We start from the raw sequence: 25,768 nt of genomic DNA, 5'->3' as shown, positions 1-25,768 counted from the left end.
CAAGTGCACGGGAACATTTTGTACTTTTTGTTATTGACATGGGGGCTAATTTCTTTTTTTCTTCTTGTTGTTTATTCGGTAAAAATCAATCCCCTTTTAATTATTTGCCTCGATATATTTTGACTGTGAAGTCAAGTGATTGTGACAGTCAATGAAAGGAGGTTAGCAGCAGGTTTTTATTTAGAATGTCGAGAATTATCAATACTGCAACCATTCATTGTTTTGTAGAGCATTCCTCACTTTTTTTGGACTTTCTGACTGCATTTATGCCAAACTTAAATCTCTTGCAATGCATGCAATGTATTGCTGTTAAATGTCAAGAATTATTGACTTCAACATTAATCTACAACCTACGTTCCATGTCAATTTGTCCGACTGTTTGTGAGACCGAGGTGTTGCTAATCATTTGCCCCTGAATCCCAAACTCTTTCTTTTATCGACTTCATTTCAGAAGGAAAGAGGAGCAAAGAGTGACGGCCAGCGAGCCATTAAACGTGACTTCTAGCCCGAGTGACTGAGAGCTCACCAAATCAACCTGGACAATGGAAGTGTCCTCGTCCTCCACCTCCTCATTCCTCTTGAAGTGTTAAGTTCATCAGGTGACTTCAGGAGATACACCTGGATAGCGTCATGCAATCCAAGATTACTGGTTGGTCATAAACTCTACTATTAAAACGCCTCAACGCAGCTTTTAACCCAGAATGGACAAGACATGGCTTTATCCTACCACTTGGACAGCTAACACCTATATGGGGCCCATGTGGGGTGCACCTGCTCATGCACCATAAAGGTTTAGGAACTGTAGTCATGCCATTAGTGAATCAATGACCAGAACAATCCAGTTCCTTTGTTTCTGTGAAACATCGGAACATTTTCTGCCATCCCTCTGACCACAAAGTCTGGATTTTTAGGCAAATGATCTTTCCCTCACGCCGACGAAGCACTCGTTCTTAAACATGAGCAGACCTTTAGCGCCGCTCTAACAATTCAGTTTGATCAAATGGAACATCTGGTTGGATCCTCCAGACCTTCGGTCCTGAATGTGCTGGTGGCCGAATCTACTCCCCGAATGTGTCCACGGAGCTCCAACATGAGGTCGCCCATGCAGACAGGTTGATGAAGAGGGACTGTAATGGACCCACATGTGTAGCCCCCCCACCCCCCCCCCCCCCCCACCTTCTGCACAGTTGCTGTCAACCAAACCTGATAACATCCACTCAGTGTTAATATTGAATGGATTTTGACACTGATACTTTGTCCAACAATGGAATTTGACATCAAACCAAAACTGTATTTCACCTTCCACCTGGTTGTCCTTCTTCAGCGAATATGAGGAATTGTTGCGATCAAATACGGACTTCACCGGGCAAAGTTTTTGTCGGTGTCCTCTCCTCAGGACGTGCCTGTGGACGCTCATCCATTTTATCCGCACAGCTGCAGCACAGCAGCCTCCGCTACATCCAGCCAAACAACAACAACAACCTAGTTTTAACAGATGATCTCTTTTAGACTCTTATTCTCATCTAGAGGCACGTGGATCAACGCGGGAGCTTACGAGGAGCACTTGAAGGCAGCATATCTCAACCGACGGGGAGAAGGAAGAGACGCGCCAGGCGCTACACCGGGAGGGGGGGAAGAAGAAGAAGGAGGAAAAAAAAATAAAAAAAACCCTGAGCCGATACAGCCAGCAGAGAGGATGCTGCACGTCTCCTCTGCTTTCTGACAACAAGACGGATTGTCATTTTATCTCTCCGCGTTGGACTTCCAGGGAAGAGAACTAAAGACAGGACTGTTTTCACGCAGCAAGCTGGCTTGGCTTGTTTGGTAAGGATATCAGAGAGAGAGACTGATGGTGGTGTTAATTTGAAATGAACGAAAGACTGACGAGACAGTGATGAATTTATCTTCTTACAGGGGTGGACTAAGATGCAACAATCTGTTTGACGCTGTGTGTGTGTGAGAGAGAGAGACAGACAGAGAGAGTGTGTGTGTGTGTGTATGAGTGTGTGTGGGGGTAAAGAGTAGGTAAAAAAAAAAAGAAAGAAAGAAAGGGGTTTTGACACGACACATTGACGGAGCACATAAAAATACATCCCTGTCATTTTTTGGTGAAATACCAGGGGACCGGAGGACACTGGGTCTTTTTTGGGGGGAGGGGGGGTGCGGAGACGAAAGGCATATATGGAGGCAAAAGAGAGCAAGAGAGCCTGTTTTTTAAAGGATACTTCACTATAAGAAGGGAATGCAGCACGGAGGAAATGTGGATTTGAGGCTCTGTCTCCGTCCGTCTCTATCACTCTTTGCAAGGGGACAGGAGGGAATAGAGAGATATTGATGACAGGCATCGCTAAAACCCAGAGGAGAGTGGATTTAAAACCAGCGAGACAACCTGTGCGCCTTTTTCCTCTCGGACTGAAATCATTTTACGGATATGAAGGATTTATTTAGTCTCTGTTAGGAGGAGGCAGTGAAACTCACGCGTCTCCCTCTCTCTCTCTCTTTCTTTCTCTCTCTCTCCCCCTCTGTCTCCCTCTCTCTCTCCCTCTCTCTCTCTCTCTCGCTCTCTCTCTCCCCTCCCTCTCCGGCTCTCCCTCCGTTTTCTGGATGTGAAGCAGCATGCGGCCCGGTGAGAGCTTAGAGGGCTCGCGCTCGGCTCGCGAAAGATGCATTGATGCTAATAATATCCATCATAGCGGCACGGAAGGCTGTCTCGCGCACCCCTTGTCGGCCGACAGGAGGATGAAACGGGGGACGACGGAGAGGAGGACGATGATAGGGACGAACGAGAGGATGACGGACGGTGGAATGACGGTGATGCGCTGTTTTCTGTGGAGTCTGGTTCTCTGCTCGCTCTCCTCGCGCGCGCAAGGTAAGGGGGTGCGCACACACACGCGCGCACACACACACACACACACACATTCACACACGCACACACACACTAGTATATGGACACTCACGCGCAGTGATATAAACACCCTCAGTCATGTTTTTGGGTGAGTTTTTTCCCCCCTCACTGCAGTCCCGAGAAAGATCCTGCTTCTTTAGTGTGTGTGTGTGTGTGTGAGAGAGAGAGAGAGAGAGAGAGAGAGAGAGAGAGACAGACAGAGACAGAGAAGTGTGTGACTGCGTGTGCGTGAGGATGTCTGTGAGGTGTCTGTGCATGTGTGTGAGTGAGGGGGGGGGGGGCGTGCGTGGATGGCGGAGCCTATAGTGTGTTGCGGAGGAAAGCGGGGAAATAGAAATTGGCTTACAGGGAGGATGAAGGGAAAGAAAGAGAGACCGGCAACAGCCTCTTTCCCTCCCTCCTTATTTTCTGCTCTCTCTCTTTCTCTCTCTCTCTCTCTCTTTCACTCCCTCCCTTCGTGCCCCCCTTCTCTCTTCCCATCCTTCTCTTCAATACAGCCATTGAGCTGGTAGCCAATAAATATTCTTGCGGTAGCTCTTGGGCTGTGGCAGCGAACGTGAGCTGCTTATACCAAATTGTGTGCGGGAGTGTGTATGTCTGTCCCTGTGCGTGTGCGTGCGTGCGTGCGTGCGTGTGTTTGTGTGGGGTATTAACGTGAGTTGTTTATAGTGATGAGGCCTGAGCCTTACACAGCATTTTCCCAACATTTATGCCCAAGAATTCATGTTCTACTGTATTTTCAAAATTTATATAATAGTGGTGTCTCCCTCCCTCCCTCCTTCTCTCCCTTCCTCTGTCTTTCTTGCTCTTGCAAACACTTTCCTTACCCCCCACCACAGTTCCCCCCCACACACACACTTTTTTCATGAGCAAAATAAAATGTTAAAATATTCACAGTATAGCACAACTCTTTACGGCTTTCTTTGTCTGTTTGTATCTCTCTCTCCGTCTTTTCATCTTCTCTCACTCTGTCTCGCTGATCAAAAAATGCTGCATGAAAACACCCCCCCACACACACACACACACGTGAACACACTTGGCTGTGACAGGTGAGGCTTCTGTGACATCCCTGGCCATTGATCACCACACCTTGAGGAGGATGGAGGAGGGAGCGAATAGCAGTGTGTGTGTGTGTGTGTGTGTGTGTGTGTGTGTGTGTGTGTGTGTGTGTGCGCGCGCGCGTAGTGGAAAAGCAAACGGAGGATGCCAATGGGATTATAAGGAAGTGAGGGACAAGGAGAGGAAGGGAGGGAAGGGTGTGAAGTGACAGATATACGGAGGGGTCTCCCCAAAGACACCAAGAAGTTAACACACGTACGCTCAAACACACACACACACACACACACACACACACACACACACATACACACATACACACACACACTGAGTTTGTCAGTAAAAAAAAAAAAAGAGGACATGGAACATGCACTGGAAGGCAAAGTCAAAGACTGTGGGAGCTACCGAGACTCATTTGTCACTGTAGAGTGTGCATGATCCTCCAGTGTGGGGAGATCGTGTGTAGGCTGACGGAGCAGAAATACTATGGATTTCTACGGTGATTAAACAAATCGGCACAGGAAATGTCTAGACTCCGGGCTTTGCTGCAGGACTGCACTCTCACTCTTTCAAAGACAAACCTTGAACCTGTTCTGACCTTAATTTGCAGTTTTGTTTGATGAGCAGATGTGCTGAATGTGATCTGTTAAGGTTTATTCAAGGCAGGATTCCCTCAGGCACTTAAGATCTTGTATTCCCTCCGGGGCAGGGGTCCTCATGGGCTTCATCCACGTGCTTCAGTCTAAGCTCAGTTTCAGGCAATTACAACGAAGATGAATAAAGTGAAATATAAGTTGATGAAGCGACCAAGCAAATAAACTAGAACAGAAGAAGTTGTGCAAAAAAAAAAATAAAGAAAGAAAAACATTGATATATGTGTAATTAAATGTCTCCTTGTTCCTTGCTGACATTTTTTTGGGGGAGACCAAGGCTTTATAAAGAGGCTAGCAAATTAAAACCAGCCACCAGCCAAATGCGGTTATATTTTGGCTGGTGGCTGCTAAATTAATTTACCAGCACTGGCAGGTTACCAATCATTATGTGCATTTCTATTCTTAAAAAGAAAACAATCTGGAAGATAAAATAATGAAAACGCTACTAATGGACTCACGTGATGCTGCAGCTGGATAATAATAATAAAAAAAAGTTAATTTCTCAACTTGCTTAACACATTTGACACAGAGATATCGTGACATTTCCAAAGTATTACCATCCCCTGTCCAGTAATACTGAGGAGTCAGTGTTTGTGTATGAAGGAGAAGAGAGAGAATGTTAAATTTTCACCTCAGAATATTCCCTCTTAGTCAGCTCCTTTGAATTTCATACTTCTTCTACTTTTCTTTTCTCCCCTCATCCCCTCTCCTCCTCTTCCTCCCTGTTTCTCTTCTCATCTCAACTCCACCTCTCTTCACTCTTCCTCTCTACTTGTCCCTCACTTCTCCTCTCCCGTGCTTCTTCTCCTCTCATCTCGCACTCTCCTTTTTTCTTTTTTGTTTTTTTTTCTCGTCCGCCCGATTTGTCCTGTGGCTGCTGAGGCTTCTTTTGCTCACCGTACCTCAAGAATTTCACATGCACACAAGAAAGAATTACACACGGGCACGCACACGCACACGCACACACACACACACACACACACACACACACACACACACACACACACACACACACACACACACATCCCACTGTCTTACCGGACCTAAATGTATTCTGGGCTGCAATCAAAACGAGAGTTGCGCCCGACCTCACAACCTGCACCTTTGCAGCATATCTATTTTTGGGGTCTCAACATGAGATCTACCTCATCACGATTCTTTTGTACTGGCAGCATGAATTTCATCAGCAGTCAATCCGAAGATGAACAAGATAAGTAGCGTTAACGACAGCTCGCTAATCTAGTCCTGGTCATCTGCGAGGTGAGGAACTTGAAACTGTTGGTGGTTATGTCACGTGACCGAGCAATTAACCCAAGAGGGCTAAAAACAGCTCATTTAATTTCTATTGATGGGCCACGGAGATGCAGTGCTTTGCTCTTGCAACATGGCTAAATTGAAACGTATCATTCATCCCTGGGTAGCGCGTGGTAATTTAAAGCCAGTCGTCTGCCTTAAATTGGACAGGTAATCAGGGAATCGCACATCTCTGGATATCAGAGATTGATTGGTGCCATGTTGAGCTCTGATGCTGATTATTAGTCATTGATTGATGCTTTCCATTACTGTGTCATTGCTAATGATGAAGCTTTACTGGTTATTAGTTTGGGTGATCATTACTATCCGTTATTGAATGGTATAGAAAGCGCTGTGGTGATTGTGTATTTTGTCGGCGAACCGAGAAGTTAGCATCGCCATGGGTTTCCATCGGGAGTATAAATGCATTCGTTTAAGCTACAAATGTCATCACAAGCAGCTTCACTCTTCTTCTTGTCAGCTTGCATAGCCACCTGTTAGCAACTGTTGCTTTCAAGACACACCTTTGAAACTCACAAGTGCATTATTTACCAACATGTTTAATTCCGTCGACTAAACCGTGAGAATACATTCAGCCAACATGAAGCTTTGACCTTCCTTCTTGCATTTCACAGAAACCCGATTGAAACTTGTATAGACTTTAGATGATGCAAACTCATTTTCCTCCATGTTTTAGGACTCCTGTACCACTCTATTCTACAATAAAGTGTTTTTAGTGAACAGGGAGACAAAAGCTTTCTGACAGGGATGCACACAGGGGCATAACATGTATGCTACTTGGACTATTAGTACACTGCTTCCTCCTGCTGAGGCAGATGTGCACTGTCACACTGAACATTAACACGGACTCTCTAACACACATTTAATCCCGTGGCTTATGGCAGGTTTCTCAGGGAAGGAGACGTGTCTGTCGCACAGTCAGCCTCTCGAGCATATAAATACTGGCACTTTACTGAGGAGGAGAGAGATGGAGGCATGATGGGGGACGGCTGAGAGAAAGAGGAACTGTGTGTGTGTGTGTGGGGGGGTAATAAGGATGATAAGTGTGCGGTACTAACACAACAGAAGCCAGTCAACACTTGGAATTTAGGCTACATTCATCCTTGGGCATTGCTATTAACGGCTTCTCACCTCTGTCCTCTCATGCATCACCACTCTTGTGTTTTTATACCTATAGATTCTGTACTGTGCTCAGCTCTCTCCATCTGTCCCTCTTGATTTTTGTTCATGTAATCCCCTCCCCTATTCCCAAGCTCTATGAAGTGAATTTGTAATTGCCTGTTGTTTGTTTTATGGTTATTGTTTTTTCAACTCTGGGCTGCACGGTGGTGCAGTGGTCAGCACTGTCCCCTCACACCAAGAAGGTTCCGAGTTCGAGTCACGGCTCCAGCACGGGATCTTTCTGTGTGGAGTCTCCATGTTCTCCCTGTTCCTGCGTGGGTTCTCTCTGGTACTCCAGCTTCCTCCACAGTCCAAAGACATCAAGAGGGGACGAGGCTGATTGATACTCTAAATTGACTGTAGGTGTGACTGTGAGTGTGAATGGTTGTCTGTCTCTATGTGTTGGTCCTGCGATGGACTGGTGACCCGTCCAGGGTGAACCCCGCCTCTCACCCGCTGGGATAGGCTCCACCCCCCCCCGCGACCCTTAACAGGATAAGCGATAGAAAATGGATGGATGGATGTTATCCAGACAAACCACTGATAGTTTTGAAATGTGAATTTTTTTTGATCAGCTGTGTTCTTGGACATTTGTAGGACTACGAACAAATAATTGTGCATGACATATGAATATTTCATGAGAATAAACAAGCACAAATTTCCAAGATCATTTCCAAGAACAAGTTATTCTTAGACTTTTACCTAAACTCAGTTGTTATGTTTCAGGGATATTGCTGGCAGTAATATATAATGTAGTAATTGATATTCAGTATGAACATATCTGGATTACATTTAGCGCAGACTCATGCAGGATGTGCTGTGAATTTCATCAGGAGTTTGTCTGATAATCCAGATGGAATTAATTTTTCCTCAAAGCTTTTTTTTTTTCAAATACAAAACTGGTTGGTTGCCTCTGACTGTAAGAGCAGGTTTTTTGCTTCTTTTTTTTTTTTTTTCTCAATTTTCTCCCATCGTCATTGCCTCACACATCCATCGCAGTGTAATTATTTCTGGTACTGTACTCCAGTAACAGTCCTGACCCTAGATTCTTCTTTGTTCCAGCCTCAACCTACCAGCACCCACCTGCGTTTCTTTCATTTCTCATCATCTCTCCTCTTGCCTTCCTACTCTCTCTTCGATCTATATTTTCTCTCCTCCATCCCTTTTACCCACCTCTTCTCCTCTCCTTCCTCCACCCCCTATTCTCAGTGAATTTGTTCTAAGTGTCAGTTAGAATGGTTGGATACTAACAGGGCATTAACCTGACAAACGAGGGGGACAATTCATTCAGACGCACAGTATTCTAACTTTTCCTTTATTTTAGGTTTGTGTTTGACTGGAATATGATTTTTGAAATGTCAGCCCGCACATATTGAGTTGTCACTGATATCAGCAGGCTGTTAAATTGAAAGAAATGATAATTTTGCCATGCAAAATGGAATAAAAGGTGGCCTGCAATCCAGTTAGAGGTTTTCAGCTGTTCCCAGGCCCTGTGGATCCGTATCAGCTCTTTATATACATACAATTGTTGTTTCCCTCCAAGGTCTAGTGCAAATGTTCATTTACATAATGGTGTCATGAGCATAATAAGTGTAATGATAATTAATCATAAATGAATACAAAGATGTGGGCGCTTCTTGCAGGAGCCATCATGAAGATAGCACTGCAGTATGCTAAGTGCGTGTGTGCATGTGTGTGCGTGTGTGTGTGTGTGTGTGTGTGTATGGGGGGATTATTGTGAGTTGGGAATGTGTGTTTCTAATGTGTATTTCTTTATTTTATCTACATTTTCGCAGAATGCACATAAATGCATGCATATCCAATATAAATGCATTGCCTGGAGTGCCTGATTAAAGGCAAACTAGGAAAATCAACTGTGGTCCTCAATTACCCAGAAGGTGACTTTTGGCAGATATGAGGATTCTGCTGAACTCTGGCACTTTCCATGTCTCTCTCTGTCGGTCTGATTTTCTCTCAAGCACGCATGCACACATACACACACACACACACACACAGAAACATGCGCATGCATGCAGATGCACTATCTGTCAGTCTTCCATAGCTTCTTCATTATTTCAAAGATGATTAGAGTCAGACATGAGATGAACAGAACATGTTGAGTAAGCCAGCCCACACACACGAACACAGAAAACAAACACACACACACACACACATAACGATAAATACAAAAAAATACTGCATGGGCTCACCAAGATAGCATGTGCTACCCTGAGGGTGTGACCGCAAACACACAAATACACACATGCACAGGGACAGGAGACAAAAACACACACACACACACACACACACACACACACACGCACACTCCCTCTGATGCATTATGAGAAAGGCAGATAAGAAATTAACAAAGACAGACAGTCTCATATCCAGCTGGTGCTTCCTTTTGGCGTGTGTGTATTTGTGTGTTTGTGTGTGTCGGAAGTATCACAGTCCATGTGAAGAAACAAATAACACTTAGAGAAGAAGTGGATATCACATTCAAGATGGAAGCGCTGGGTGAGCTCAGAAATTGTGCATATTGGAGGAGAGATGGATGGACACGTAGAGAGCAGTGTCGGTCAAAGGTTCGATCCCCAGTGACAGCCAGAGTCTGTCCCTGTCAGATTGTCCTTGAAGAAGATACTGATGCCTGTAATGACTGTGTGCAGCCCCCTGAGGAAAATACATTGCTGACATGAAATCCCTACTGGACCAGAATGACTCAAAAACACAAACTGAGGAAAATAGTTACCTAAGGAATGGAAAAATTAAAAAGAATTCAATGACTATACCATAATCCACTTCTGCTCTTTTAAAATGGGAAATCTTGTTTGTCACGGAAACCAAAGATTAGTCACACAGTCGTGTTACTCCTGGTAATTTGGCAGCTATTTGTAGGAGCCATCAAATGTCACTATATTGAATTTGTTACAGCAGCAATTATCATCTCTAATGTGTGATGTATTTCCCGATATTGTCAAGTTTCATCCAGGAGCTCTGGTCTCACCTCCAAGGTTCACACTCCTGTAGAGGATGAATGGATGAGATGCAGATAATTTTCCATCTATATACAATGACAAGAAGTGGCTTCTGAAGAACAACGAGTTAGCTTCTATTGCCTGAGGCAGCACTGCTAGCCAGTAAGAGCTTCGTACCCAGTCAGCTCCAAATTCATAATGCGTAAACATTCATGCAAAGCACGAGGAGGAATGAAAGAGGCTCAACTCTAATTAATTTACAGTCAGTTTACCATTAATAAGTCTTAGGTTAAGTTGAAAACCGCCTAATGTTGATACATGTTACCATAAAGGCTTCCGGAATATATTGCCGTTTAGCTATCAGATTCAACTTGAAGGAAGTAGGTTTTTTTATTTTACCAAAAAAATCACGATACCAGACACACACTACTAACCGTGTCATTAGGTATGTAGATGACAGTGGTGTCCTGTCTGTCTGCAGCATTGGCAAAGAAGGAATGCTTAAAATTTGTGGGCCAGGTTACTTATAGCACCATCTGGTGGCAAAGGAAAGTGGCAGGACTTTTATTTATATATACATCCTGCCACTTTCCTTTGCCACCAGATGGTGCTATAAGTAATCTGGCCTACAAATTTTAAGCATTCCTTCTTTGCCAAGGAGAGGAGTTACCGACGATTTTTTATCAAGTGGTGTTATGTTGATGGCGCAGCCGATTTTGATATTTTGCCTGAGAAACAAAACTATTGTAAGTGAAGTGCACATGGTCCGGTCTTTTCAAAACTTTATGTCTGGGTGTGTGCCACCTGGTGGTTACAGGAGGTAAGGCTGAAGTTATGAACGTCACATCATGCGTGTCACAACTGCACTGAATTGCCTCCATGTGTTGTGGAGCAACATAATATGTAGCAAGTGTGTGTTCTCTTGCGCCATCTAGTTCAACATAGGGTGAAACTGAGCTCAACTCAGTGGAAATATATGCTCTCTTGATTTCCTTCTGCTTTACAAGATTTCCCTTCCTGAAGACAAAGGCATTCTTTCAATACTGTAAAGGCTTTCTACTGGACCAACTGAGCATTGGACAACAGAGAAGAGAGCAACTGTTGTTGCTTTTTTTCCTTTTGCTGTGCATGTGTTTCACCTAGTGTGTTGACAGGTATGCCCATGTGCCCGAGACCCAGATAAACATGGCTGTCAGCTGACATCACACATAAACATTACTGCATGAACACACAAACACACACAAACACACACACACTGGATCATCATTCATGTGGTTATGCTCGTGTGCAGAGTGTATTTTCTTGTTGCTTTTATATTTGCTATTTCCTGTTCTTAAATAATCCCCAAAGATTGAGGAATGAGATGTTTGCATGCATACACACACACACTCAAGTCCTTCTCCAGTCTTTTTGGCTATAGGAGTCCCACAGCGGTGATGCGTTTCAAAGTTATGATGTATATCCTGCTTGGGTCTTGTACTTTTGGAGACATTTTGTACTGTTGTTCATTCTGTCTATTTGTGTGTGTGTGCAAAGGATGCGTGCGTGCATGTGGTGGTGTGTGTGTTTACGTGGGAGCGTGCGCGTTCATACACACATGCTTGTCTGCTTCATTCCCAGAGAAGACTCATTTCCCCAGCAGGCCCTGTCAGGCTGTTTCTCGGTGCACTCAGTTCACAGCTGGAGGCTACTGCCGTCACCTGCTTACCTAACATCTCTCCTCTTCTATCCCCTCCTCGGTTTTTCATCATCCACTTACCCTCATCTCAGTCAAAACAGTGGTGAGCTATGTTTCCACATACAGCAACGCTCACTGAGTCATGGGATGCTTTCCACAAAACAGGTTTGGGGTGCAAATCAGCACTAGTCTGGTATTGCACGATGATTTTTCAAAAATACCTTACCAAATTAGTGCAACTGAAGAAAAAGTATCCCCAAATGGCAAAATGCAGGATTTATTCTCTGAATTGCAGTGCTACTTTCACAGAATTATATAGCTTAAATGAAACAGTTTTCAACAAAGTGCATAATCTCAGTTTAATGCCCCTTTAACACACATTCACGCAATCTGGAATCTGTTTTACAACAAAAGCTGCTGTATTGTAATAGAAATATTATCATTTGTCCACAATGTTTTAATATCAAAAAGTATTACAATTCAGTGCAGTATCAATATGTTGGCCCTCAACTAAAATGAGAGTAAACCGTTTTCATATAGTTGGCAGTAAACACGTTTATTAATTGGGAATGCAGCTGAAGGACAGAGTCCATGAACCTATTTTTATACCAGTATTTAGCACAGTAAAGTTTTGTTATGCTTTCATGCTTGGGTGGTTGCTAGCATGCCCCATAAAGCAGGACACCTCTGCAGGGCAGGCAGAGTTGGTAACTAAGACAGCCACAGTTGCGGCTCCACTTCTTCGTTTGGGCATTAAAAAAAGGGACACAAATGTTAACAGCCAATACACGGAAAGCATATTTATATTTATATTTTTCATTGTCCGAACTGCCTTTATTGTATATGTATGTATGTATGTGTGTATGTATGTGTGTGTGTGTGTACATATATATATATATATATATATATATATATATATATATGTGTGTGTGTATATATGTGTATATATATATATATATATATATATGTATGTGTGTGTGTACATATATATATATATATGTGTGTGTGTGTATATATGTGTATATATATGTATATATATGTATATATATATGTATATATGTGTATATATATGTATATATATATGTGTGTATATATGTATATATGTGTATATATGTATATGTATATATATATGTGTGTATATATATATGTATATATATGTGTATATATATATATGTATATATATGTGTATATATAAACATATAAACCACTCAAATTCTCACCAATGTAGTCTCCCTTTGACCTAACTTGCATATTTTACAAGTGTTTATAGTATATATTGTGAATGATAATCACATTCCAGAATTTACAGAATTGAATAAGTAGCGTGGCTGCACGGTGGTGCAGTGGTCAGCACTGTGGCCTCACAGCGAGAGGGTTCCGGGTTTGTGTTGCGGCTCGGGCGCGGGATCTTTCTGTGTGGAGTCTCCATGTTCTCCCTGTTCCTGCGTGGGTTCTCTCTGTTACTCCAGCTTCCTCCCACAGTCCAAAGACATGCAATTGGGGACGAGGCTGATTGATACTCTAAATTGACCGTAGGTATGAATGTGAGTGTGAATGGTTGTTCGTGTCTGTATGTTGGCCCAGCGATGGACTGGCGACCTGTCCAGGGTGAACCCCACCTCTCGCCCGTAGATGCTGGGATAGGCTCCAGCCCCCCCGCGACCCTTACTATTAAGGAATAAGCGGAAGATGACGATGGATGGAATATGTAGCGCATTTGCTAAGCACCATGATCACAATTATTCACATTGACTGCTCATTAAATCGGATGTTTTCTGTATTCACAGTAACACGAGAGAAAACACAAGCATCGTTGTGAAATTGAAATCATTCAGAGCCAATTATCTTGTGCTCATAATCTTTTGAAGCCCAACTGGCAGGAAAGGAAAGTTCGTACGTACAGTATAGCCACTGCACATCCCAGAGGTGTCCACGTGCTGCATTTTGTCCAGCTTGCAGACTAAAACTCAGCAGGGTATTGCACTGGACAACAGTAAATGGTTTGAACTTTGCCACTGACCGTCTGCTTCTCTCACACCCGGACTTTCCACCGCTACACCCATCACACTCACGCTCTCTCACTTTCTCCCTGCCTCTCTTGTTCAGGGTCACTGAGTCAGACAGAGAGCAGATGCTTAACCACACGACCCCCACCATTCCTGACACCACAACATGCTAACTCCATCCTGTCACCTCTTCTTGTTGGATGTATGTCTGCAAGATATTTGTCACAATATTTATGGTGCATGAAATCTTCTGAGATGCAAAGTATACTGGAGGGGACTGATGCAAAAAAAAGCAGTAGTTTTTAACTCAGTTCAAAGGGGCTCCTGTTCGTTAATAATTAGTGGTTTTGTCAAAAGTATCCGCATGATTTTATGTGTTGAGGACTTATGGATTGGATTTTTGAGGATTTTTTTTTTTTTTTTTTACCAGTGTAGTTTTTCCCTGAATCCCATTGAAACTTAAAGTTTAAGATCAAGTTTTTAGGCTGTTGTCCAACAAGCCAGGGTGCTTTATTTGAGAAGTGTCGGTCTATGTTACTGTCCTGTAACTGCTTCCTCTGCGTCTGCTGCTGCTGCTGCTGCTGCTGCTTCTGCTGCTGCTGCCACCGCTCCCCATTCATGTCTGAAATATAGAACAATGAAGAATCATTTCACTGCTGGCCAGGTTACTGGTTACTGGTTACCAATAATCAAACTTCAAAAAGAAAGAAAGAAAGAAAGAACCCACTATTTCACTGAGTCTTATGGAGCTGTACTCATTTGGTCTAAACTCAAGTCCTATGTTGTCAACTTCCTATGGCAGCCATATTGCATTGATGATTTGTGCTCACTGTTAAATTTCTCTTTGACGTCTCAGTAGATTTGATTTTGTGATGCATTTTTGTTTCAGTCGTAAGCTTTTGACTAAACAACTGAAATAATGTTGCGATGTGGCTTTGTTTCCAATTTTTTTTCCCTCTCTAGGCGCTGCAAATCATTTTACTTCACCTTTTTACTATGTAAATATCGGCCTTTTATTTATTTTCTGTTTTATACAAGTACCAAAAGCACACATGCTATACAATCAGTAAGTGATGCGTTTCGTCTTTGGCAAGCTTCCTGCGATACACTTTCTTCTGGTTGCATCTGGTGCCAATGTTCCGTTAGGTTTTATGTGGTACAAAAATACGACAGTTAAGTGCCTCTTTGGCTTGAAAGGCATGCCAAACAATGTAATGTCCACTTTATTGCTAATAGAAAGCTATTACCATATTTTTGTTTGAGATGACGCCTCTTTCCAATTTTAAAAAAATTGTACTTAACTGATCTGGGAATGTTAATTGATACAGAAGCAGATCCAAGGAAGCTGTATACTGGTAGTATCACACAAACACTTGTCGAAGATTCAAGAAAAGTGAATCCCGACAGCTTCATTTTAAAGTTTTCATCATGTAGGTTATTTACAGTATTTTAGGTGGTGTTATATCAACTGTTTAAAGGGGGGAAATCAAATCATAATTGGTTTGCCTTAACATTAAGTACATATAATACTATCAGAGGTATATCAATAACTTCTATCTTAATGGTACAGTATTATACTGCACAAGCCCAGTGTCACAAGTGGAATGGTTCCATAACAGCGCAGCTTCTTCAAGGAATGTTTTAACCTCGCTCCTGCAGTCTTCTGGAGAAAATTGACTGCATATACTCAAACAAACAAAGGAAGCAAAAGGCTATACTACATGATAAGTCAGTGTCCAAATGTCTGGTCGGGGCTGTGCTGAAATGGGTTTCCCAGATCAAAAGAAATGGAGTGATAAAAGGGATTGAAAGATAAAAGGATTGAGTCCGATTTAAAATCCATTCAACCACAAGTTACTCTGGACTCCACACATGTCATGAAGGACACTGCATTTAAAAGACATCTGTCTCTACTTCAGACAATTTATCAGAGTCAGTATCCTCATTTTTTACTATACAACCATCATCAAAATTATGGACACCACGCTTTCTGGTCTATGTGAGGTAGGTCACTTGAAACAAACACTTGGAAAGGGCTGATAATATCAAGAAAACAAAACAGGACAAAACTGAGCTGGGTCATTGGTTATTTGTAATACATACCTATTGACCTCAAGAGTTAAAACCTAGTCTGTCTGAGCAGGTTTGAAAGCCTTCTCATCTTTAATTAAATAGGCACATTTAGAAAGCACTAATACAGTATATGAAATAAATGAAATCTTTGTCCATGCACATAGTATTCAAATTAAATTGCGTCTCATTTAAACACTCATGTTGCTTAAATGTGAAGTTAATTAACCTAGTACAGCAATTTATTTCATGTTTTCAATTACAGTCCAAAACAGTTGCCCTACATGATGAAATCAAGGAGGATTATGGATTAAGTGGATTATGTTCATGTAACATGAAAAATGCTGCTAAATGGAGAGTGACGTTGAGTATTTAAGTGTTTTACTCAAGCAGATACAGAGAATGTCAAACCAAGGTTTGATTTACTGATTTAATTATTTATGGGCGCAATCTGTCCAGTGACGTCAAAGATCAGGCAGGAGAGAGATTTAGCATTGTTAGTGCTCAGCAAAACTCCGCTAGCTAACATTAGTAGCCTGCAAAGGCTAACCGAAGAGGAGGAGGAAAGCTTATTTTGGAAAGATGTGCAATTGTGTGCCATAGTCTTGTTTTGACACATTGTTCCTGTTTTATTTTGTATCCATCTTCCTGTTGTGTCTTTGTGTGCTTTACTTCCTTTTCCCCTCCATTTTTTTCTGCTCACCTGCAGCTAGTTTGTTAATTAGTGCTTGGCATCCAATCAGCTCCGTCCCAGCTCTCTCATTCTTCATGGGAATGTCTGTTCAGTATTGGCTGGCTTATTGTAAGCCAATGTTTATAGTCACTTTCACTCATAACAGCCTAACCTAGCTTTCATTGTCTATTAAAATGGAAACCACCCAATTGATACTGCTAGTGCTAGCTGAGCTCATGTGGCAATGGTGCAAACAGTGCTAAGTAGCAGCAAAGCTAGCAATGTTGTAGCACAACTCTTCCTTTTTCACAGCAGCCATTTTGTCATCAAGAAGTACATGAACAAAGCTGATAAATTAAGGCTCCCTGCCTGATTCAGAGAATCTTCATTAACACATTTGGTAAGTGTGCCTCTACTATGTCAAAACTGTGGCAAAAAATGATATGGTGGGAAAAAATATTGCATCGCAGAAGACTGTTTAATGCTTGCTAGCTGGCAAATGGCTTTATTTTTGGGTTCATCTGACAGGGGTTTCGTCACCTGAGTTTTGGAGTGAACTTTGGCTGTATAAATCCCATGTTAGACAAAATGGGTGAATTGTTGTTTTGTTGATGTTCCTGAGTTTAGATATTTTGCTGTGGGCTGCAAATTTCCCCCCACTTTGTTCCATTGAAAACCTGTAAGACCTCACAATGTGTCAACCATGAAAAAACACTTTGTTTGTTGAAGGAAATTTCACCTTCTGACACTTGAACTAATCAGCCAGTCTTAACCAGCTGTGGTGATGAAATTGAGGAGCAGTCATGGAAGATATTGTTCAATAACTTTGTAAATGTGGGTCGATAGCACACAGCGAGATCTGCTAGGGTTGGGGTGTGTGTGTGTGTGTGTGTGTGTGTTGTCAGTTTGGTCAACAGCTGTTCAGAAACACTGGCTTCAGTGAGTTCAAAATGAGTTCAATGAGCATCAAGCATGTAAGGATGATGGGTCATAATTTAACCGCCTTTGAAACAATTTAATCAGTCGAGTGTAATAAAGCAACACCTACATTTGTTGTGAAAAGCATGAAGGCATACATTGCTATTAAATTGATTGTGAACCATATTTTATACCACATCTAATGAGGCATGTTGAGATGTTCGGGTTTTTTTTAGACTTAAAAATAAAACAGACCATGAAGCTAAATGGTAGGACAATGAAAAGCACTAAATAGGAGTGAAATCATAACGATGACCACATGCAGCGAATGTTCACTGCATCAGTAAGGAGCCTGCCTGGTTAAAGGTCTTGGAGAAATCTACACATGTAAAGAAAATGGCACAACAGCAATGTCAACATGGAGGCATAACGTGGCCACATGTAAAGGATGTGAGCAGCCTGTGAAGTCGGCCCTGGATGAGGTATTGTGAAACGCTGTCTTATTGTCTTGTAGGCTTTGAGCAGAACTGAGAACAAGCTGTCACATTTAGTTTTACATGCTAGATGTTTTTTTTTTTGTGGTTCTCTTATCGGAATTGTTGCGTTTGCGCAGATATGCAGCCATTCAGCGAAATGCACTATGATGTCATGTCAACTGAGATACAGCACAACAAAGTTGATCAGTTTCATTCGTGACCCAACAGTCATTAAGGCTCGTGATTGACAAACTCGGTGTATCCGCCTGTCCACTCCGCCGTTCGTTTTTGCATCTGTGCCATATTGTTAATGATCTCAGTTGATATTCTGAGCATGAAAATACATTTCTACTTTCCTATGACTTTACGGCAGCTTGGTTAAGATGTCATTCTAAATAGTGCTCTCATACAGGTAATATCATTACAGGCATTCTTAATGAACATCATGAAAAGTCAATCATGCACTCACTTCTAGAATGTCAGAATGAGGGAACAAGGTTAAAAGGAGCTTTTTAATTGAAGCTCATTCTCTCTGCTGGCGTAGCCCCACCCCCTCCCCCCTTCTAGCAGCGTTGGTGTATTTATGTGTGCCTACCTGATGTAATCTGTTTCATTGTAATGAGAAAAAAAAAATCTTTGTGTGAAAACCCCCCAGTTCGCTTTGGATGGTTGAGAAATCCCCTTTGAAATGGATCATGCCCTTCTTTAATTGGTTCTGTGTTGAGCATTTTACAAACCAGTCTTCACGCATGCGAAAGGCTTACACCCTCTCAGTCTTCTGCGATCCTGAAAACCCCCTGTAAAAAGAGGAGAATTCACAACTACTTCCAAAACTACAGATGATAGCAGAGTAGCTGAAATTGTAATAGGGGTGACACTATTTTACTCTGAATGTGAAGCTCTCATTTTGAATCAAATTTGAGGCAGATTACAGTGAATGAACAGTGCTTCACATGTGCTTGCTGATTGCGGTGGTTGTCTTCAATTTGGCCTAGATGGAAGTAAATTGACCCCCGATGTTGCTGTCTGTGCCCTTGGGAGGGAAGAGTTATGAGTTTAGAGCGCCGGGGGTGTAGCAGGTACTAAGTACTGATGTAACCGTGGTGGAAACAGCGGGGCATTGAAATTATGATCACACTTCCTCTTCACAGCTCGGCAGGCTTGCAGGAACCTGCAAAGAACACATTTAACACACACAGGTAGATGGGCAGATACACTTTGTTGTGCGTGCACAAGGACACACATTTAGAAGGAACTCCTACTACATGAATACATTGACAGTTTTTGTGTCACGCTGCAGTTTAATCCAGAACTGTCAATTGCAGTGGATATTATTTTTAATGTCTTCATGTCTGTTGGTGAATCTATTTCATTCACACTGTAATGAAGGTGCTGCCAACATTAGGATTCAGGCAATCCTGTGATTACTGGAAGCTGATGCATACATAAATCCCCCATATTAAATCTGTTTATTCTGATTATCTTAACCTTATTATGTAGGTGGATTTTTTTTAAGCACATCAGGCTAATTAATCCATATGCAAGCTGTCTTTGGCATCAATCGGACGCTGCTGTGTACATTTTAGAAAGATGTTGGTGGGGAAAGCTATTTTCACTCCCTGCTGCTCTAAGACGTTGGTTTACTGCACAGTGATTGAGTGATGGCGGTCGTAACGGGAGGTCAGGTGATTCCATAGATGTCTGTGGTTTAGCAGACGTATAAGCCTCATCTATACAACTCCTCTCAATAGCAAATCTGTCCTCAAGAGGAAACGGTGAATCACTATTGCACAAATTAGCCACAGCTCTACCAGGGGGGTGTGTCTGTACTTACCGGTGTGTTCCAAAGGTAGCAGGGTGAGGAATCAATGGTCCAGGTTTGACACTTCAGGGAAGAAACACAGTTTAGCTGCAGAGATCTCCTCCGCAGGTACTAACTAAAGTTTATGATAACGTGAGGGTCGGAAGTTTTGCCCTCGGCTCCTGTGAAAAAAAGTTAGCATTTGTGATCTCTTGCAATAGCAGGAGACATGCCTATTGTCTGGTAATATTTGATAATTACGACATTTTAGTCCAGATCTCAAATGAAACTCTTAAGTCCCAGATGATATAACAAGATCTGAGTTGTTTTGCAGAGTAATCGTGGAGTAGAGCTACTTGTGAACTCATCTACTCTGTTATGGTTTGATAGGCAAGGAAAGGGTTTGGTATTGATTTTGTTAAAGTGGTGTGTGCGTGTGTGTGTGTGTTTCTGGCAACTCATGAATGTGCACGTGTGGTGTGTTTGTGAGTATGTGCACTCATGTTTGTTCGTGTCACTCAGGTGGTTTATCTCAGCTTTGTGAAAGAGGCTGCAAATCTCCCTGTAATTACAATCTGAACAGCCCTGACATTTTTCCAAGACTCCCCCAGGTGTGTGTGTGTGTGTGTGTGTGTGTGTGTGTGTGTGAGAGAGTGTGTGCACGTGTGTGATCATGTGCGCTGACGGCCCTTTGTCTTGTGGGGCTGAAACAGCTGGGTGCTTCTCACTAATTAACAGGAAACCTATAATTACTGTTAACTTGCCTACTATCGCTGACGGAGCGTGCGTCAGGAGACCCAAAGACAGGAAAACTAAGGAGGAACGTTGATTTTGGCAAGTATTTCTTTGACCAGAGCTTATGCAGACCCCTCACTATAAGACAACTGGACTGATTCTGGGGTCTCCCTCCCCAACAAACTGTGTTGAGCCCAACTTGAAGCTTGTCAGAATCGATTATCTATTGAAATGATCATGTAGTGAGAAGGATTTACAGGCATAATTGTTTCCTGAATGGATGGGAACCCTGAGAGATTGTTGTGTGGAAGGAACATGATGGACTATTGAGTGGAAACTTGCAACAGCCTCTGATGACTAGCTGACTAATTACCAGCTTCTGTTAGCTTTCCTTAAGGTCGTCTCTACACCTGAGCTTTTGCTCTGGTTTCCAAGGATACTCCAGTTTTTCTGGGCTCGTGTGAGCGTGACCTTAATCGCACAAGCCTAACTTGCACTTCACCTCCTAACTGTTTGTTGGTAATGAAATCAAAGACCCAGCCAGTTTGAATGCTGAAAGCTCCACATCCTCATTAGCTTGCCTGCCTTTAGTGGTCTGATTTTAGCTTAGCCTGATAGCTGCAGCACTTAAAGTTTAAAAAGACGCCAAAAGCTCAATGTAAAAAAAACAAAAAACAAAAACATTGTTCTATTAATGATAAGTAATAACATTATGATGGATATATTGACTTAAAATTATTGCAACCAACCAATGAACTGTGAAATGTTCGATATTGGTTGTAACCAGGCTTTAAAGTCACCTGGCCAGCTTTGTATCCTAATGGGTTTGTCCTTAGTATTATGAAACTAAATTGTGAGGAAACATGATCCTGAACATTAGATACCACTAGATTACACTGAAACAACAGAGCAACTGTGCATTTCTCTTTTCCTATCAATTCTTTGGAGAAATCCACATCTAAAATACGGCATCCGCAACTTTGTATTGCTAAGTCACATCCGCACTCACGTTTTTACCTTTAACTGAAGATCTAATGGTTGTAGCCATCAAGATGTCATCCATCTATTCACCACCTTCCTGCTGTGTCATCCATCACATGAAAACACACGCATCTTTCATTGAGTACATGTCCAAGTCAAATTGTATGTACGGTATTGATAAGATGCGATCATATTCTTCAAAACAAGAGTGGAGCAATGAAGGATTTTGACTCATTTCATCACACTCCACACTTGTTGTAGTGTTACACATCATTCTCATTGTTACACGTATAAAAACATCCCTTTCGTCAGATGAAATTAAAGTTTTATTGAAATTAAAACACCCTTCTAGTGTCAAACTGTGCACATAGATCATTCTGTGAAGCTGAAACATCCAGAGGATGAAAAGTAAAGAAAATACTTTTGTCAAAAAAGAGAGCAGCGACTCAAAGGTGGTGAGTCTGGCGAAGATGAGGCAAGAGAGGAAAGGCAAGGGCAAATAAAGGTAAGAAGGAGAGGAGGGATACTAGTTGAGGGAACAGAGCGATAAACACAGTTAAAAATTAAAAATTATATCTATAATTTAACTTCCTAACAAAAGCTGGAGAAATATTCTGACATAAAGAGGACTGCCCTGTCATATTTACAAGTTTTGAGGCTAGAATCTAGTTCAGGGACAACTGGGACCAAATCATAAAAAAGCTTGAAATGAGAACACTCCTAATTGTGCTTTGAAGGGAAGTGATGTGAGGAACGAGGGAGGTGATGCGACTTAAAAGGAAATATTATGAATTGGTTAAATCCACGACATCTCTTAGAAATGTGCCAGGGCAGTGAAACTTGGAGTCGCAAGGATGCTTTTACGTCATCGGTGTTTCTGTTTAAGTGACAGGTGAATTAGCTGTTTTCCCATCAACTGGTTTGGATAAATAATAATAAAGGCTACACGGTGCATGTTTTTTGGTCTAAAGATGGTGGTGTAGGCAACGTTACACATATTTGCAACAGAGTGAATCAAAATGCATTGATGGAAACTTCTGTCACTTCTGACAAATGCCGCCATCATGCTCTCCATCCACTCAGGTCTCGTTGATCTTTTCCTACATCCGCTCTCCTCCTCGCTCAGTCATTGAAGACCACTGAAAGTTGTCACGGAGGTAAAGCCTCCCACGCAGCCTGACTCACCAAACGACATACTCATCTTCGACCTTTCTCGAGCCAAAGTGCTGAACCCTTAGTGCTGGCGATCATGTTTTATATCAAAATGTGTGAAGCTAATTGTTGTTGTATCTGTTGGGCTCTTTTCATATTTGCTGGAGAATATTTTCAATTTTCTCTGTGCAAACTCCATCAAGCTCATTAGAATGACTGATTGAGAAAATGAGACATTAAAAAAAAAAACTATTGTAATGAAGCCTGGTGAATAATTTGATCATAACAGACAATCAAGCCAAACACAGCTGGTGTTATTCCATGTTAAGAGCGTAAATGTGATAAAAACATGGAGGCAACATGTCCCACAGTTGTATCATCTGGGAAATCTCATAAGGCACAAACAAAAGAAGATGAGAGAGAGATCAAAGACAGTAACAGACCACCAAGAAGAGAGAGAAGACAGAGACGGGGGAGGGTTCCTGCTTCTCCTGAGGCAAAATGTCAATGCTGCCACATTATTGTGGTCATTGAGAAGAGCATTGCAAACCTGTGTGTGTGTGTGTGTGTACGTGCACTTGGGTGTTTCGAAGTAAGAACGTGTACATGTTATGTCACATTTATGTATCTCGCTGGCTTTCCGCTCGCTTTTTGCCTCAACTGTACCTTAAAGGTCAGGTAAATCAGTTGAGACACACGCACGCACACACACGCCATGCATTACATGGAAAAAAAAAATATAACCTCCATATGACTTTTTTTTGACAGAGTTCACACACACATGCACACCCTACATGATCTAACCACAAAGAATATTCAGTATGAGAGTGTGCTCTGCACACATAAGCATACTCACTCGTAACTCCTCCATGCCCATGAAAAAACATACAGGTGGCTGATGGTGAGCAGGGTGGAGACGGTCATTCCTAATCTTTATGCAATGGTGCATTGCATTAACACAAATTCCAGTTTACAGCCTCATCTTTGATTCTCTGCTGATAAATTCTGCTCATTTTCTTTTCTTTTGTGTGATTCCAAACCAGACAATAATCTAAAGTGACAGGGTGCTGTGGATTATCGCTGTGTAAAATTGGACCAGTAGACCCTGTCTGAGTGTGTTTTTTGAGATGTCTCAGGACATAGTCTCTCTGTTGAGCTTGGTTAATCTTGAGGAGCCAATTGCTGAGGTGAATGCTGAGAAACTGTGAGGCAGGGGTTTATTTGAAATTTATTTAGAAAATTCAACACCACCACTCCCTGTATTTCAAGCTGAAACTCAGGAATTACATGTACAACCTTTTTAAATTTGATGAGTGAGTTTTTTATCACATTTGCAACACCCTAGCCAGATTTTAGAGTTTGGACGTATATTTTAATTTATGTTTTATTTTACTAAGGGAAAAAAAAAAATTAATTTGCAAATATTTAGCTTGAACTTGAAAGCATTTTACAACCACCCACGACTGTGCCGGAATGAGTCGTCTGTTGAGTACATGTGCTTTCCTCGATGGTTTCATGGTCACAGTTCATTTCACTAGTCTGTTGTCATTTGCTAATTTTCCTCCCGCCTGCCGATTGATCTCTCAACCTCCAGCATGTAGGCATCTGCATTGTCTTTGAATTGGACAACTGTAGTGTCATTGCACATTTTTAGAATCCTGACTGAGTTTGATGTATCTATAAATCTATGACTGAAGAGGGAAATGAACAACGGGGACTGAGTGTATCCCCTGTGCTGCTGGTGAGGATGTGAGAACTAAAGCTGTTGAATCTGACAACTTGGCTCCTGTCCTTCAAAAAAAGGAAAAAAAAAAAAAAACAGGATCAAGTGGCTCAGCGGAGCATTAATGTTCATGTCCTGGAGTTTCCTGAGCAGCTTGAGAGGGTTGTTAGTAGTAAAAGCAGAAACAGAATTGATGAACAAGAGTTTTTGCATATATTCGGTCTCCAGATGTTAGAGGGTGAAGTGCAGTGTGAGGTTGACTGCATCATCTGTTGACCAGTTTGGATGAAATGCAAATTACACTGGTTCCATCAGGGGGATGTCACTGATTTAATGAGTGCCAGGACTATCCGCTCAAATGCCTTCATCGCAAATGATGTCAGGGCCACAGGCCTGCAGTCACTGAAGCGAGGTGGTTTTGCATTTTTTTTTTTTTTTTTTTGCCTTCAGTTTGGGGAATGAGGATGGTGGTGCAGTCTTTGGAAGAAGCTGGGACCTTTTGCCGAGTTTAGATGGCCTTAGCCTGCATTTAAAAAAAAAAAAAAAAAAATCCAGCTAAAAACTCACCCACTGAGGCTGTTTTTGATTGTGAATAATGGCTGTAGGTGAGAGGTTGAGAATGGCCATATGTTCAAAATAAACCAAGCAGGGGGAAAAAAAAGCTGTCACGCTGCCTAGGAATTTGGGGTTTGAATCATTGGTAGAATTTATATTTTACCGTGAAGGATTTTTTTCAGTGCCCTCACTGTTGAATGCAGTCTTTTTGCCCCTACCTTGATGTCCTTAAACATGTCTGCACTTGCTCTTGCTAAAATCATTTTTTTGTGTATATATTTACCTAACGCATTAAAAGTAGCCTCTTGGAGTTTCAGTTGCATCATTTGACCAACTTTTGGAAGTTTTTGGGGTTTGAGGTAAGAACCATTTCCGTCATTGAGTGAATGGTGACAGTGAATTCCACCTGTTATGTACTTTTGGCTTTGGTGAAGAAGGGGACAAAATGGTTCTGGGATAGACCCTGTTACCTGAAATCTAGAGGGATTATCGATTCAGAAGTAATACATAGCCTGTGTCAGCGATTTTAAAAGAGCATCACTTGTATCAGGACAGGCTGCCTGATATCCTGCTGCCATGTTGTTTGTGCTGCTGGGTGTGGAGGTCGCTCTGTGCCCAACTGGTTCCTGTTGTTTCTTTTCCCACTGTAAATTAAATGAACTAAAATGATCACTGGAGTAATTTACAGTATATCAAACAGCTGAAATGTTCATACATATTTACAGTCTTCTCCAAAGCAGAAGAACTTGCAGGCATTTTTTTTTCACACTATGAATCAAACAGAATGCCTAATCTCTCTTGAGTCCATGCATGTCAGTGCCGTATATGTCAGTGTGTTTGGTTTATTTCCAAATAATTTGCCTGTGGTGGAAGCAGTTGGCTATTGATCTGTGTGACTGTGCATCTGTGTGCCCACGTGTGTGTGTGTGTGTA

General features: G+C 42.0%; 1 protein-coding gene across 4 annotated transcripts in view; it reads left to right on the top strand.

The window, feature by feature from the left end:
- Positions 1–1,392: 1,392 nt before the first annotated feature.
- Positions 1,393–25,768, top strand: part of LOC147240602 (CUB and sushi domain-containing protein 3-like) — a 350,230-nt gene continuing 325,854 nt past the window's right edge. For 3 of the 4 annotated variants that reach the window (XM_086194222.1, XM_086194221.1, XM_086194218.1), the window contains exons 1-2: positions 1,393–1,824; positions 2,616–2,869. In XM_086194222.1, the coding sequence (XP_086050348.1) occupies positions 2,617–2,869 (253 nt within the window). In that variant the 5' untranslated portion in view covers positions 1,393–1,824; position 2,616. Of the gene's footprint in view, positions 1,825–2,612; positions 2,870–25,768 lie in introns of all 4 variants that reach the window. The other variant, XM_086194219.1, reaches the window with a different exon arrangement.

The sequence above is a fragment of the Aulostomus chinensis genome, chromosome 22 (genome assembly GCF_037954235.1).
Source record: "Aulostomus chinensis isolate RoL2024-O1b breed Wild chromosome 22, RoL_Achi_v1.0, whole genome shotgun sequence".
In the NCBI taxonomy this organism is placed as follows: Eukaryota; Metazoa; Chordata; class Actinopteri; order Syngnathiformes; family Aulostomidae; genus Aulostomus; species Aulostomus chinensis.
The sequence above is the reverse complement of the archived record's forward strand: the minus strand, read 5'-3'. Positions and strand labels throughout refer to the sequence as shown.